General features: G+C 63.1%; 3 protein-coding genes across 5 annotated transcripts; 1 reads left to right on the plus strand and 2 right to left on the minus strand.

Annotated features, from left to right (window-relative positions):
* Positions 1-20: 20 nt before the first annotated feature.
* Positions 21-2414, minus strand: CABP4 (calcium binding protein 4; the record flags this gene model as incomplete). Its single annotated transcript, XM_079537137.1, has 6 exons — positions 21-49; positions 140-287; positions 628-737; positions 833-976; positions 1619-1649; positions 2172-2414. 6 exons carry the CDS (start codon positions 2412-2414, stop codon positions 21-23), a joined length of 705 nt encoding a protein of 234 aa, XP_079393263.1.
* Positions 2415-5344: 2930 nt separating this feature from the next.
* Positions 5345-9233, plus strand: CORO1B (coronin 1B; the record flags this gene model as incomplete). Its single annotated transcript, XM_079537347.1, has 10 exons — positions 5345-5545; positions 5913-6035; positions 6109-6238; positions 6315-6496; positions 7398-7517; positions 7588-7692; positions 7759-7904; positions 7995-8052; positions 8610-8903; positions 9108-9233. The coding sequence occupies 10 exons, from the start codon at positions 5345-5347 to the stop codon at positions 9231-9233; spliced, it is 1485 nt and encodes a 494-aa protein (XP_079393473.1).
* A 1893-nt stretch (positions 9234-11126) lies between these two features.
* On the minus strand, positions 11127-14112 carry RPS6KB2 (ribosomal protein S6 kinase B2; the record flags this gene model as incomplete). Of its 3 annotated transcripts, XM_079537248.1 has the most annotated exons (15): positions 11127-11298; positions 11371-11486; positions 11560-11667; positions 11745-11822; positions 11898-11960; positions 12044-12151; positions 12230-12320; positions 12395-12485; positions 12556-12656; positions 12768-12825; positions 12893-13040; positions 13134-13202; positions 13289-13409; positions 13489-13523; positions 14041-14112. In XM_079537248.1, 15 exons carry the CDS (start codon positions 14110-14112, stop codon positions 11148-11150), a joined length of 1410 nt encoding a protein of 469 aa, XP_079393374.1. In that variant the 3' UTR covers positions 11127-11147. The 3 variants fall into 3 exon arrangements, with proteins under 3 accessions (XP_079393374.1, XP_079393373.1, XP_079393372.1); XM_079537247.1 differs by lacking the exon at positions 13489-13523 and having other exon boundaries at positions 14024-14112; XM_079537246.1 differs by lacking the exon at positions 13489-13523 and having other exon boundaries at positions 13982-14112.
* Positions 14113-14555: the final 443 nt, after the last annotated feature.

Below are 14555 nucleotides of genomic sequence, written 5' to 3' on the forward strand. Positions count from 1 at the left end.
CCTGCTGCCCCACAGCTTCATTACCGGGAGGACAGCATCATGACGAACTCTGTGGGGCGATGTGGCAGGCGTCGGGCACAGGGACACGTGTCCCATGCCGTGCCCAATGGGGATGAGGGGAAATAGGGCTGGACCTCACCATCGAAGTCCACACGGCCGTCCCCATTGAGGTCCACATCCTGCAGGATCTCATCAACCTCCTGTGCCTTCAGCTGCTCGCCCAGCAGCGCCGCGATGGCCTGCCGCATCTCTGCACTGCTGATCTCCCCGTCCCCGTTCACATCGAACTGCAGCATACACGTCATGCCTCTTCCCCACCTCGTCCCTCAACCCCTGCTTTTCCTGTGTTCGTCGTCTGTGGCACACCGGTGGTGCCTCTCATGGCCATCGTCCCCTCATGGTCTTCCCATGTCTGTGGTGTCCCTGTGGTCACCATTCCCCAGTCCCCTCCCAGTCTTTCCATGGTTGCTGTCCCTCCCACACCTGTGCTCATCCCCATGGCTGTGGTGTCCCTGTGTCAGTGCCACTTGTGTCTCCATGCCCACAGTGTCCCAATGCCTGTCCCTGTGGCCCCGGTGTCCCCATGCCCGCAGTGTCCCCGTGGCTGTAGTATCCCTGTAGCCATACCTCACGGAAGGCGATCTTCAGCTCCCTCACACCCACCATATGAGCCGTCTCCTCCCGCAGCTTCGGCCCCATCATCTGCACAAAGTCCTCAAAGTCCACACGGCCACCCACTGTACCAAGGGAAGGAACAGCCTCAGTGCCCCAGCCCTGTCCCCATGTCCCCATGCCACTGCCCTGGCCCTGCAGAGGCCATCCCTGCACTCACTCCTCATCTTGATGTGCTGGGAGATCTCGATGAGCTCCATCTCAGTGGGCATATATCCCAGCGTGCGCATGCAGGCACCCAAGTCCTTGTAGCTGATGAAACCATCCTGGTCGGTGTCAAACTCCTTGAAGGCATCCAGCAGCTCTGTTCCGTGGGCACAGGGACCCATCGGGAATGGGACCATGGCACCCCACCCCAAGGCACTTTGCCCCACAGTACCCCTTCCCATAGCAGATTCTTCTGTGGCATGAGTCCCCATATGGCACAACCTTTCACGGCACTGTGACCCACAGCAACGTGGCCCACGGTGGCACCTTGTCCCATGACAGGTCCTTCCATGATGCATCCCAACATAATCCATGGCACTGCAACCCATGATACCCTGTCCTATAGCACCGTGCCCAATGGCAAGTCCCTCTATGGCATATGTCCCCATCATGCAACATTCCATGGCACGAGCCTCCATGGCACTACATCCCACGGCACCACGTCCCATGGCAGATCCCTCCATGGCACACATCTCCGTGGCACCGTGTCTCATAGCACCACAACAGCACCATGTCCCACAGCATCATGTCCCATGGTGACTACCTTCACATCTACATGTTCCATCATAACACTTGGCACCATGTCCCATGGAAGGTCCCACCACGGCACATGTCCCCATGGCGCACTCACCCATGGCCCGTGTCCCACAGCACTCCATTCTATGGCAGGTCCTTCCATGGCATTTATCCCATGGCACCACACACCCGTGTCCCCCCATGCCCCGACCCCACTGCTCACCATCCAGCTCCTCCGGTGACAGCTCCCGCTCCTGGGACAGGGCACAGAGGGGTAGTGGTGGTAGAATCAGACCTGGTTCAGCCCCCCACCCCACCCAAGCAATCCACGGTGTCACCTTTGTTAAGCGTGGAACAAAATTAACTCCCACAGGAGGGATTAGAGGGATTGAAGACAAAGCCCTGCCTGGCCCCCCTGCCCGCCGACCCCATCGGACCCTCTCCCTATCAGCCCCTCTCCCTGCACACACCCTGATGCCCCCAGCCCGGGACCTCTGAGCTCCAACAGAGTTCTGCCCCATTGCTGGAGGTTAGGTGTTTCCTGAACTGACAGGGCAGAGATCCCCAAGCCCAGCCCCCCTGCTCCCCACTCCTAGTGAACCCCAATCCCTCCCCAGTCCCACACAGAGGGAGGGGAGGATGTCAGTGAGCCCCCAGACCTCCCCACTCTGCCCGATGGTACCCATTTGGCACCATGTCCCCTCCATCCCTGTTGAACCCAGCCCCATTTCCAGCTTCCCATATCCCCTCCATCCATTGTCCCCCCATGCCCCCACCTTGCCAAACACCATGTTGAGGAATGGTGAATACGCCTTGGTGCTGGCAGCGTGGGGGTCCCCAGCCCCTTTCTTGCTGTTCTTCCGCCCGTGGCATCCGTGCTGGGTTTCAGTGTTGGGGCTGCCCGGGGGGCCACCCGCCTCAGGGGCTTTGGGGGGCCTCTCGTCCACCTCCCCCTGCTTCCCTTTGCCTGAGGCTTCGGTGTTCTTGGGAGCCCCCTTGTCCCCCCTCGAGCGTGGCATGGGGCTGAGGGCTGGTGGTGGCAGCAGGAGCAGGGCCGGGGGTCAGCCAGCCCTTAAGAAGGAGGCCAGGAAATCCTCTTACCTGCCCCCTCCCCCCAGTCCCGGGAAGGCAAAGCCAATTAGCAGTGATTACCATAGCAGGAAATGAGCCACCCACTGTGGCCTCATACATGGGCTGCCCACCTCCCCACACTCACACCGAGTCAACTCCAGCACCCCAACGCTACCACCCGTGTCTCCATCCCAGACACCTGTTGGTCCCCATTCTTACGTCCCCACATCCAGCCCCCCAGGCATCTCCTGGTTGCAGCAGGGACAGTGTGACAGCAAGCAGCAGCACCTGTCCCCTCCCCAGTCCCTGTGTCCCCACGATAGCATCGCCCCAGCTCAGCATATGTGGGCAGTGCCTGGCAGGGAGATGCCATCTTGGGGACACCATGGCACTGTTCCCAACATGGCCACCCCAGAAGGGTCCATCTGCCCAGAGATGTTGAACCTTGATGCTGGGAGCCCACAGGGGCCATCCCATAGTACCAGCACACAGGGAATGACAATCCTGGTGGGGGGATGGGCAACCATCCCCAAAAGAGATAATGGAGCTGCTTCCTCCCTCCATGGCAGCAGCTTCCTGTCCCCCCTCCAGGAAAAATTAGACTGGGGGTGTCACTGCCAGGGAGGAGCCCCTCCCACCCATCCCCACATATAGGGCAGCCCAGGAGGTCCCCAGTGCAAGCCTACACCCACACGGCTGTTACAGTAGGTCAGATGCTATTTATTGGCCTGGACTATGGGGCAGGGATGAGATGGGGCACACGAGTGGGATGCCGCATGGCATAAATGAGAGGGAATGCTGTGGGGTAAAGTGGGGAAGGAGAGGCAAGAGGGAGGCCAGGTGTGGTGGATGGGGAGAGTGGGACAGTGAGATGGGGATGGTGAGCAACGGGGAGGGCTCCAAAAGGATGGGAGCTATGGGGTAGGGAACTATGGAGGACATGCAAAGGAGCTACGTTTGGGATTCAAATAATGGGGAGCAATGGCAGGGATGCAATGGGATGGTGAACAACAGGGAGAGGGGACAATGAGAGAAGGGGTGATGTGAGGGGATCCAAAGGGACGAGAATCTATGGGAGCCATCCAGATGATGGGGAGCAATGGGGGGTTCAATGGGATGGCAGTCTATGGAATGGAAAGCAACGTGGCAGAGATAACACTACGGGGAGTTATATCCAAAGGGATAAATACATTGAAGAGGATAAAACGAGGTGGGTGGGGACTGATGGGGACTGACGGGTGCAATGGGAGGGATCTGGAGGAATGGGGACCTATGGGATGGGAAGCAATGGGGGAGAATGCAGCGAGACGGGGAGCTATGGAGGAGACGTCATGGGAGGGGGAGCTATGGGCAGCGGGCCGTCTGCGGGGTTCCAGCTGGTGGCAGCCACGCTGGGCGCCTACACGACTGCCATCGCGCCCTTCCAGCTGGCCCGGCTGCTGAGCACCCGCTGGCTGTACGCCCTGGGGCTGGCCTTCCACCTGGGCAGCTGTGTCAGCTCCTACCTCTACCTGCTGCTGGACACCAGCGTGGGGCACCGCGCCGCCAGCGCCGTGCGGGGACGGGAAAGCGGCCGACACCGGGACGCCCAGCGCCACCGCCGCCGCGCCCCTCACCGCGCCCCCAACGCCACCGCGCCCCCTCACTGACCACGCCCCTCCTGTAACCACGCCCCCAACCGGCGGGCCACGCCCCCTTCTCGTGGCCCTGCCCCCGAGCTCTCCGTGCCGCAGTGCGCAGGCGCGGCGCCCCGCTCACTTCCTGTGCCCCCGCCCGCTCCCGGCTCGGCACCGCTCCGTACCGCCGCCCCGCCTCCTGCCCGCCCGCCCCGGCCCCGGCCCCGGTCCCGGTACCGGCACCGGATCCGGCCCGGCCGCCGGTGAGTGCGGGGCGGGCGGCTCCCGGGGCTCTCCCGCGCTGTACCCATCCCCACGCCGCTCCCCCGGCCCTTCTCCCGTCGGTGTCCCTGTTGGGCCGGTCTCTGTCCGCATCCCCATAACAGAAAGGCGATCCCGGCCCCATCCGTGTCCCCATCGGGGCGACCCCCGTCCCTGTGAGGACCATCCGCGTCCCCGTCCCTGTCCCCACCGGAGCAGTCCCTGTCCCCGTCCTGGGAAGGACGGTCCTGTCCCCATCCCTGTCCGCAGTGAGGCTCTCCCTGTCTCAGTAACCGTTTCTATCCCCACAGCAGCCATCCCTGTCCTCATCCACAAAGAACAATGCTGTCCCTATAGGGACAATCCCTCTCCCCATCTCCATCCCTGTCCCCATCCCTATTATGGAAGAACCGTCCTGGTGCTACAGGAGCAATCGCTGTCCCCGTCCCTGTTCCCACAGAGCTGATCCTTATTCCCATCCCTGTCCTAATACACAAAGGACAATCCTGTCCCTATAAAGCAATCCCTTTTTTCCCATCCTTGTCCCCAGAGTAGCCATTTCTGTCCTCATCTCCATCCTTGTCCCTATCCCCATCCTGGGAAAAATAGCCCTGTCCCCATAGGAAAACTGCCTTTCCCATCCCTCTCCAGGGAGGAATGATCCTGTCCCCATAGAGGCTATCCTTGTCCACATCTCTATCTCCATAGGGATGACACCCACCTGACCCCGAAAGAGTACATCCCATCCCAGTCCTTGTCCCCATTCCTCCCTGTCCCCACGGAGGCAATCCCTGCCCCCACCCACGCCCCACACCCACAGGGCAGGGTTTGTTTGCCCAGTGCCGGTTTCCCGCTTGTGCAGGGAGGAGCACCGTTGCCCTTTACCCAGGGCGGGTGATGGGGCTGAGCCCCCCGCTCAGTGCCACCATCCTAGGGCTGCTCCTTTGGAGAGCTGTTTTGGGGTCCCCCCGGTGACACGGAACCGGGGTGCGCCCCCAGCCATGTCGTTCCGTAAGGTGGTGCGGCAGAGCAAATTCCGGCACGTCTTCGGGCAGCCGGTGAAGACAGAGCAGTGCTACGATGACATCCGTGTGTCCCGCGTCACCTGGGACAGCACCTTCTGCGCTGTCAACCCCTCCTTTGTAGCCATCATTGTGGAGGCCAGCGGCGGCGGAGCCTTCTTGGTGCTGCCCCTGCACAAGGTGGGCTGGGGGTGGGGATGGCGCTGGGGATGGCTTGGGATGGGGACACGATGGAAGCTGAAGTGGCTTGGGATCAGGATGGGGATGTGTTGGGGAGAGGGATGGGACGGGATAGGATAGAATGGAGATGGCCTGGGATGGGGATGGGGATGGGGATGGGGATGGGATGGGAGGGGGAAGGCTTGGGATGGAGTTTGGGTGGGGACAGGGATGGAGTGGGGACGGGATGGGGAATGGGCTGGGTTGAGATGGAGATGGGGCTGCGTTGAAATGGGGCTGTGGCTGTGTTGAGATTGATGGAGATGGGGGTGTGGGGCTCAGATGGAACAAGGATTAACCACCTCTCACACTGTCCCTACATCCCCAGACTGGCCGCATTGATAAGTCGTATCCCACCGTGTGTGGGCACACAGGCCCTGTGCTAGACATCGAATGGTGCCCCCACAACGATCACGTCATTGCCAGTGGCTCCGAGGACTGCACTGTCATGGTGAGGGGTGGATGGGAAAGGGGTTACTGGGATGTTGTGGCACAGAGGACACCTCACTGTTCACTCCCCATAGGTGTGGCAGGTGCCTGAGGGGGGCCTTGTGCAGCCACTCACAGAGCCAGTGGTGGTGCTGGAGGGGCACTCGAAGCGTGTGGGCATCATCGCCTGGCACCCCAGCACCCGCAACGTGCTGCTCAGTGCAGGTATGGGGACAGTGCGGGGTCACAGGGTGCTGGGTGACACTGGGACAGGTGGTTGAGCTGCATCCATACCGTGCAGGCTGTGACAACGTGGTGCTGATCTGGAACGTGGGTACGGGAGAGGAGCTGTACCGTCTGGAGGGCCTGCACCCTGACCTCATCTACAGTGTGAGCTGGAGCCGCGATGGGAGCCGTTTCTGCACTGCCTGTAAGGACAAGAGTGTGCGTGTCATCGACCCCCGCCGTGGCACCGTGCTGCTGGTAAGTGAGACAGCAGAGTGGCAGTGTCCCCGTGTCCCTAGGGTGCTTCCCATCCCTTGTCCCCCGGTGCTCCCTGCTGTCCTTGAATGCTTGCGATTCCTTGTCCCCAGATGTCCACTGATAACTCCCCATCATAGAACCAGAATCACAGAATGGCCTGGGTTGAAAAGGGCCGCAATGATCATCTAGTTCCCACCCCCTGCTATGTGCAGGGTCGCCAACCAGCAGACCAGGCTGCCCAGAGCCACATCCAGCCTGGCCTTGAATACCTCCAGGGATGGGGCATCCACAGCCTCCTTGGGCAACCTGTTCCAGTTTGTCATCATCCTTTGAATGTCCCCATCCCTCATCCCTGATGTATTTCTCCTATCTCCCTGACACTCTGCATCTCTTAGAAGTCCCCATGCCTTGTCCCCAGAGTGCTTTCCCTGTTTCCCCCATGCCCTGCATCCCTGGGATGTCCCTACCCCTTGCCCCTCAGGCACACCACGTCCTTCCCTGTATCCTTCGTGTGCCCCCAGTTCCTTGTCCTCAGTTGCTGCCTGGTGGCCCCCATTGCCTTGCATTCCTCAGGTGCCCCCATCCCTTGTCCCCAGGATGCTTCCCATTCCTCCTTGCTATCCTGGATTCCTTGAGTATCCCTGCCCCTTGTCACCAGGGCACATTGAATCCTTCCCTGATACCCTGTGTCTCTTTGTCCCCAGGTGCTCCCTGCACCTCTTGGCTGTCCCCCACATCCCTTTGTCCCTGGGGCACTTTCCGTCCCTCCCCAGTATCCCACATCCATGGGGTCTCCCCATCATCCCTTGTTTGCGGGGCACTTTTGCTGACCCCTGTGTGCCCCATGCTGCACCCCACCTGTCTCATGCCGCTGCCCTCATGCTGTGCTCCCACCCTGCAGGAGAAAGAGAGGGCACACGAGGGTGCACGCCCCATGCGTGCCATCTTCCTGGCTGATGGCAAGATCTTCACCACTGGCTTCAGCCGCATGAGCGAGCGGCAGCTAGCGCTGTGGGACACGGTGAGGGGCTGCAGGGGTCCCTTGGGGGACCGTATGGGGTGCAGCATGGGGCTGACGCTCTACCCCCCAGGAGAACCTGGAGGAGCCCATGGGTCTGCAGGAGCTGGACTCTAGCAACGGGGCCCTGCTGCCCTTCTACGACCCCGACACCAATGTGGTCTACGTCTGTGGCAAAGTATGACCCCACACCTCCCTCCCTTGCCCCCTCCTCACCCACCCCATACTCACCAGCTGCCTGTAGGGCGACTCGAGCATCCGCTACTTCGAGATCACAGAGGAGCCACCCTACATCCACTTCCTCAATACATTCACCAGCAAGGAGCCGCAGCGCGGCATGGGCTGGATGCCCAAGCGTGGGTTGGATGTCAGCAAGTGTGAGATTGCCAGGTGAGGCGGAGGGTGCCAGGGTGTTCCGATGTCCTCCCCAGTATCCCCATATTTCCTCTTCTAATGACCCTTTCCCCCCTGCCTCATCAGGTTCTACAAGCTGCATGAGCGTAAGTGTGAGCCCATCATCATGACGGTGCCAAGGAAGGTAAGTGGGGACTGGTGGGGGGAGGTTGGTTTGAGGGAGACCCTGGGAATGGTGATGCCAAGGAGTGATAGGTGGGAACCCCTGGGTAAGTGGGGGGAGGGGGGCTTGGGTAATGCTTAGTAGCTGGGTGGGGGTCCTTGGGTAGTATGCAGTGATTGAGGAGGGGTCTCTATGGGGGTCCCAGGGCAGGGCAGAGCAACGGGGGACTCTTGGGGATCCTTAGGGGAAGTGGGGGAGGGGGGTCTGTGTGCAGGGGTTTCTGCATTGTGGCTTGGTGGGGGACCCAGATCAAGTGGGTGGGATCCAGAGCAGGGCACAGTAACTTGGGAGGGGTCTCTTGGTGGGCTGCGGGCTCCCTGGGCAAAGCAGGCAGGGGTCTGTTGGGGGCCCCTGTTCAGGCTGGATGGGGTCTCCACTCTCGTTGCAGCAGATGGGGAGGTCCCTGGGTAGAAGCCCCTGCACAGGGGCTGGGTGGGGTTCCTAGCTGGGCGGAGCTCCCTGGGTAGGACAGGTACCCATGCAGGGGTCCCCTGAGTGACGCTGTTTGTGGGGCGCAGTCGGACCTATTCCAGGACGACCTGTACCCCGACACGGCGGGCCCCGACCCGGCGCTGGAGGCCGAGGAGTGGGTGGCGGGGCAGACAGCGGGGCCGTTGCTGGTGTCCCTGCGCCAGGCCTACGTCCCCAGCAAGCAGCGGGAGCTGAAGGTGAACCGCCACTCCCTGCTGCACGACGGCCGCTCCGCCACCACCGCCGCCGCCGCCACCGCCAGCGCTGCGCCGGCGCCCGTCGCCCCCAGCTCCCGTCTCAGCGCGCCCCCGGCCCTGGGCACCGGGACCGCCGCCCCGGCGGTGAGTGCAGGGGGCGTGGCCTTTGGAAGGGGGCGTGGCCTTTTGGTAGCGCGGGCCTGTTTTCGTAAGACGTGTTTGCTGAAGGGGGCGTGGACTTGGGTGTGGTGGGCGTGGCTTTGAGCCACGTGACTTCCAAAGGGGGCGCGGCCTTGAGCGGGGCGGGGGGGGCCCGGTTGTCTCGCTGATGGCGTGCCCGGTTCGCAGGTGGGCGGGCGGCTGGACGAGGTGCTGCAGGAGATGGCGGCGCTGCGGGCGCTCGTGACGGAGCAGGGCCAGCGCATCGCCCGCCTGGAGGAGCAGCTCAGCCGCCTGGAGAACGGACACGTCTAGGGGCAGCCCGGCCCACCCACCCAGTGACTGCGTGGGGGCTGCCCCCCCGCAGCCGGGGACCAAGCCTCTATCCTCTGAGCCGTCCTCGTGTCCTCCCCTGGGGTTATATTCTGTCCCTCGGGGATCGCGTCTCCCCCCCACTCAGGGTCCTGTCCCCACCCCGCTTGGTGCCCCTCGTTCCATCTACCCAGCCGTTCCTCCGGCAGCTCCCCCATCACCCTTACTGCCTTACTGGGTGCTGCCCACCTGTGGATCGTGGACCACTTTGCCCCCTGTCGCCCCGCAGTGGCCCGCAAGTGTTAGTGGGGAGGTCCTTGGGATCAAACACTAAAGCCCCTTGCACCCCCCGTGCCCGCGGCGTTGGGTAGGGTCATCTCCCTTTACCATGTGGCACAGCCACGGGATCCCCTTCTCCTTTGCCCTCCCTCCAGGGCAGGGTCCAAATCTATATTTTCACTTCGAATAAAGCTCTTTATAATAAAGGTGCTGGGTCAGGCTGGGGGCGTGAGGGCAATGGGGGCTTTGCTGTAGTGTCAGGTGTGTGTGCGGGGGGCCGGGGGTCTGTGCATGTCCCCAGCCCACGGTGGGGATATAGGGGATAGGAAGAGGCGGCAGCTATAGCTGGGGGCTCAGGCACAAACTTTCACAGCAGTAATAGCAGTCAGTGTTCGCAGGGCCACGCTCTCTCTCACTCTTCATCCAGGCTAATGTGTTGCTGTAGGTTTCTCAGCTGCTGGGTGCATTTCGGGTGATAGGGATGGCAGGTGCAGACGCTGTTACCCTTCCCCCCCCCCCCTCCCCCCGCATTGATACATCCGCTGCCGGGGGGGGCAGGAAGTGCTGGGGGCCCCCCCCGCACCACTCACACCGCAGCAACAGGACCTGCTCTAGCAGCGCTCGGTGATGGTGAGCACCCCAAAAACAGAGTGGGGGGGAAGAAGGGGTCAGAGAGCAGGGTGGGGGCATCCCTGAGAATGGGAACATCCCAGAGAGTACCAGGGAGGGGGGATTCTGAAGTGCCCACAGACCCACGCATCCTCTCTGCCACGGTTACCCCGTTATAGATTTGGGGGTGGGGAGTGAAGCAGAGGGCTGCACTTTGTTCCCATGCGACTCCCCATCTGCAGACGCTGCGTTGGGATGAAGGGGAAAAACCCACGGGTCTTCGGGGCAGCCCAATGGGTTGGGGGTCAGGGCCTGGGGGGTCACGGGGCCAAGCACTGCGGGTATTGACGAGGACCCATCCCGTCTCACAGGACACCGCCTGGCGCCCCGCAGCCATGCTGCTGCTGGCGGGTCTGGCGGCAGCGGGGGAGCCCGCAGTGAGCCGCAGCGACCGGGCGGTGGGAGCCCTGCTGGGGCTGCTGCTGTGTCTGGCCGTGGGGCTGGCCTTGGCCTGGCGGCACCTCTGCCGTCTCTCGGACGGCCGCTACCACCCCCGGCCCGCGGGGCGTCGCGCCCTGGCCGTGCTGCAGAGCCGATGGCGGCGGCTGCGGGGCCGAGAGAGCACCGCCGAACCCAGCGGGGAAGGAGACGAAGCCCCGGAAGCGGAGGAGCTGATGCCGTGGGGCGCGGAGCGGCAGCGCCGCGAGGAGGAGGAGGAGGAGGAGGACGGAGAGGAAGAGGTCCCGCAGGAGGAGGAAGAGGAGCAGCGCCCGGCGGAGCAGCCCCACGCACTGCCCGGCGACGCGCACAGCCTCGCGGGGTCGGCGGCGTGGGGCGACGCGCGGCCGTCGGACAGCACCGCGCTGTGACGGCGCCGCCCCAATAAAGCGCTCAGCGCTCCTCCGGGCGGACACGGCGCGGTGGGCAGGGCGGGGCGCATCCCCCCCCAGCTCAGTACGCTGCAGCCGCACTGATCCATGCTTTAATGGTACGCGCACCGTTTCACGGAATCCTCTCCCTCCCACACCCCTACCTGGGCGGCCGCCCCCGACCCCACCGCATCTTCTTGGCGGAGGCGATAGGCAGCGGGGCCGTGGCCTCGGGCGGGGTGCCGCCCTCCAGCCCCAGCTCCATGGTCTCTGCAGATCTGAAGGGCTCGAACGGAGAGAACTTGACCGGGCTGCAGAGGGCGGAAGGGGAGGTGAGGGGGGAGCAGCTTTGCCGTAGTGCCCCCCAAACCTGGCACGGGTACCTGACTGGGGTGTGGGGGCTGCTGTTGAGGCGGCGGGGTGCGCTCCGCACCTTAGGCTGAAAGGAGAAGCCCTCCTTGATACTTTCCAGCACTGAGGGGGCCACGTAGGTGAAGCCCTGGAGGAAGGCAGTGGCAAAGGGTGGGGCGGGGGAGCAGCGGGACACCTCTCCCTGTGCATCCACCCCGTACCAGGAAGGCCTGGTTGGCACTCTCACTGATGATGGCATCATCGGGGCTGTCCACGGGGGTCTGGCGTGTGAAGCGGGCATCGAACTGGCTGACATCCTCCTCCGACTGCTGTGTGGGGGAAGGAACGTGGCTGCTGTCCTCTGAGCCCCCCCTTCAACCATTGCCCCCCAGAGCCCCCCCTGTACCAGGCAGGGTTTGAAGGGAGGGTCCAGGCGGCGTGCCAGCAGCTCCTCCCAGTTGATGTGCCGGAAGAAGGGATGCTTCTGGAGGGGAAGTAATGTTATATCGAGAAGTGGGGGGAGTGGAGAAACATCATTATACCCCTCCCCAACCCCTACCTGCACATCGGCTGCATCTCCCGGCCCCCCACCAACGCGCTGGCTGGGGTTGCGCTTGAGGAACTGTGAGAGAAAGGAAATAGGGGTCCCAGCTGTCCCCCTCCACACACACACGGGGTGATGGGATCGGGGGCAGGTGGAGGCACCTTCTTGAGCAGGTCACGTGCATCGGGCGTCAGGTAGGGTGGCAGCACCAGCTTCCCCTTCAGGATCTTGTCAATGGTTTTCTTGCGGTTCTCTGCTGTGAACGGGGGCTGCCAGGCAGGGGTTGGCCACAATGAGCCCTCCATGCTGTCCACGTGCCTCCCTCAACCCCCCCTTGGGTGACTTGCCGATCCAGTGAGCATGTCGTGCATCACGGCACCCAGGCTCCACCAGTCCACTGCGCAGTTGTGCCCGCTGTGCACCAGGATCTCCGGGGCCCTTTGGGCAATGGGAGGGACGCCCTGAGTGCGTGGTCCCCCCAGGCTCCCCCTGGCACCTCTGTCCCTGCTTACATGTACTCAATGGTGCCGCAGAAGGTGTGGGTGACTGCTCCGTCATGGATGGACTCCTTGCACAGACCAAAGTCCGTCAACTTGATGTGACCTGGGGGGGTTCCGGAGGGGGTCAGCCCCCAGAATGGCACTGCACGGTGGCCCCCCAGCACTGTACCCACCCTGGCTGTTGAGCATGATGTTTTCTGGCTTGAGATCACGGTAGATGATGCCGTTGGAGTGCAGGTGGCCCAGCGCCAGTGTGATCTCACTGAGATAAAAGCTGTGCCACGGTGGAAGGGGGTGAGCAGCAGTTGGGGCCCCCAGTGCCCTCCTCCAGGCTGAGGACACATGGGGACACAAGGGGATACGCAGGGACGTGTGCTGGCCTTACCAGGCGGTGTCTTCCAGGAAGATACCCTCACGCTCCAGCTGCATGAAGAGCTCCCCACCTGCAACAAACAGCCAGGGGGCCGTGAGCTGTGCCCCCTTCATGCTTGCCCCCCCGTTCCCCCATACCACTGAGGCACTCCAGGATGAGGTAGAGCTTGCCGCCCGTCTGGAAGGCATAGATGAGGTCAACAATGAAGGGGTGTTTGATGGTCTCCAGGATGTTTCTCTCAGCTCGTGTGTGCGCTGTGTCCTTGGCATTGCAGGCGATCTTGGCCTGGGACAGGGGGGTTACATGGTGAAGGGAGGGCATCACACAATGATGGGGGGGGGTCCCACAGTGATGCAGTGCTCCATGGCACCTTCCTACCTTCTTCAGCACCTTCATGGCAAAGATCTTCCCTGTGTTAGTGCCCTGTACCTTGCGCACCTGGAAGACCTGCAGGATGGGCGGGGGGGGGAGGGAGGGCAAACTTCCTGACACCCTCACCACGTGAGCAGCCCCCCTTCCCAAAGCCCTCCCACCTTGCCATAGCTGCCCTTGCCCAGGACGCGCAGCAGCTCGAAGCAGTGGGGCCCAATGTGCTCGGGGCCGTTGTTGACGCTGCTCTCTGAGATCTCTATCTCCTCGTAGTGCCCCACAGGCCTGTGGGGTGGCGGTGTGGGGATGGTGAGTAGGGATGGGGCCCCCTCAGAGCCGCCCCTCAGTGCCACCCTACACTCACTCCAGGCCGTTCCCCCGGGGCTCCAACTCCATCTCCTGTGGGGACATGGCATCAGTGCCACACGGCACGGTGGCTTTAGCTCTGTCCTTCATCCTTGGAACAGGTCCTGCCTTTCCTCCCATCCCTAGCCCAGGTCCCCGGTCCCCATCCACATCGCATCCCAGCCCTCCCATCACCTCTGATCCCCACCAGGACCCAGAGCTCCTCACCACTCCTGAGCCCCCATCCCACGCCCAGACAGCCCCACTCTGCTCCATCCCTACCCTGTCCTTATCCCACAACCCTCTTCCCACCAGGCTCAGTTCCCCACGTCCCCTCTCCCGTGCCCCCATCCCCAGCCAGTCCTGGTATTCCTAGCTGTATTCCTCACCTATCCCCCCCCTCACCAGGTCGTAGTCACCTCTGTCAGGATCCCCGACTGCCTTCCTCGTGCCCCTGTCCCCAGTCCCACCACGTCCCAGCCCCTTATCCCCACTCTCGCTCAGCTCCCCACGCCGTCCCCGCGCCGTCTCCCCCCAGGTCCCGACGTCCCCACGTCCCATGTGGACTCACGGCGCCCAGCTCGGGCTCTTCCCCGTCGCTTCCCTCCTCGGTCTCCAGGTCGATGTCGAACACCCCCGCCATTGCGGAGCCGCAGCGAATCCGCGGGCCCCGCCCGGTCACGGCCGCGTCGCATCACCAGAGGGATTCGGGATCCCCGCCGCGGGGCACTCCGGGACGTGGAGTCCGAGCACGTGGCCCCGCCCCCAGACTTCGCCCCGCCCCCCCCCCCGATTTAGCCACGCCCCTCCAGGCTTAGCCACGCCCACCAGTACTAGCAACTCCAGCCTTTGCTACGCCCCGTAGGCCAGGCTGCGCCCCTCCGTCTCGGGTGTCTCCCAAAGGGCAGGGGTCGGCCCCAAATGTCAGCGCTGGCGCACGGAGCCCCGCGGGGGGATTGCTGGGAGGGGAACCTCCCCGAAATAAACACGGGCCTTGACGCACTGAGTTGGCGCTCTGCAGCCTTTATTGGTGCACGTGGCTCTGGGGGTGCTCCTCCGGCCCGGGGTTGGGAACGTGCCACTTCC

Source organism: Tetrao urogallus (genome assembly GCF_951394365.1).
Source record: "Tetrao urogallus genome assembly, chromosome: 6".
Classification (NCBI taxonomy): Eukaryota; Metazoa; Chordata; class Aves; order Galliformes; family Phasianidae; genus Tetrao; species Tetrao urogallus.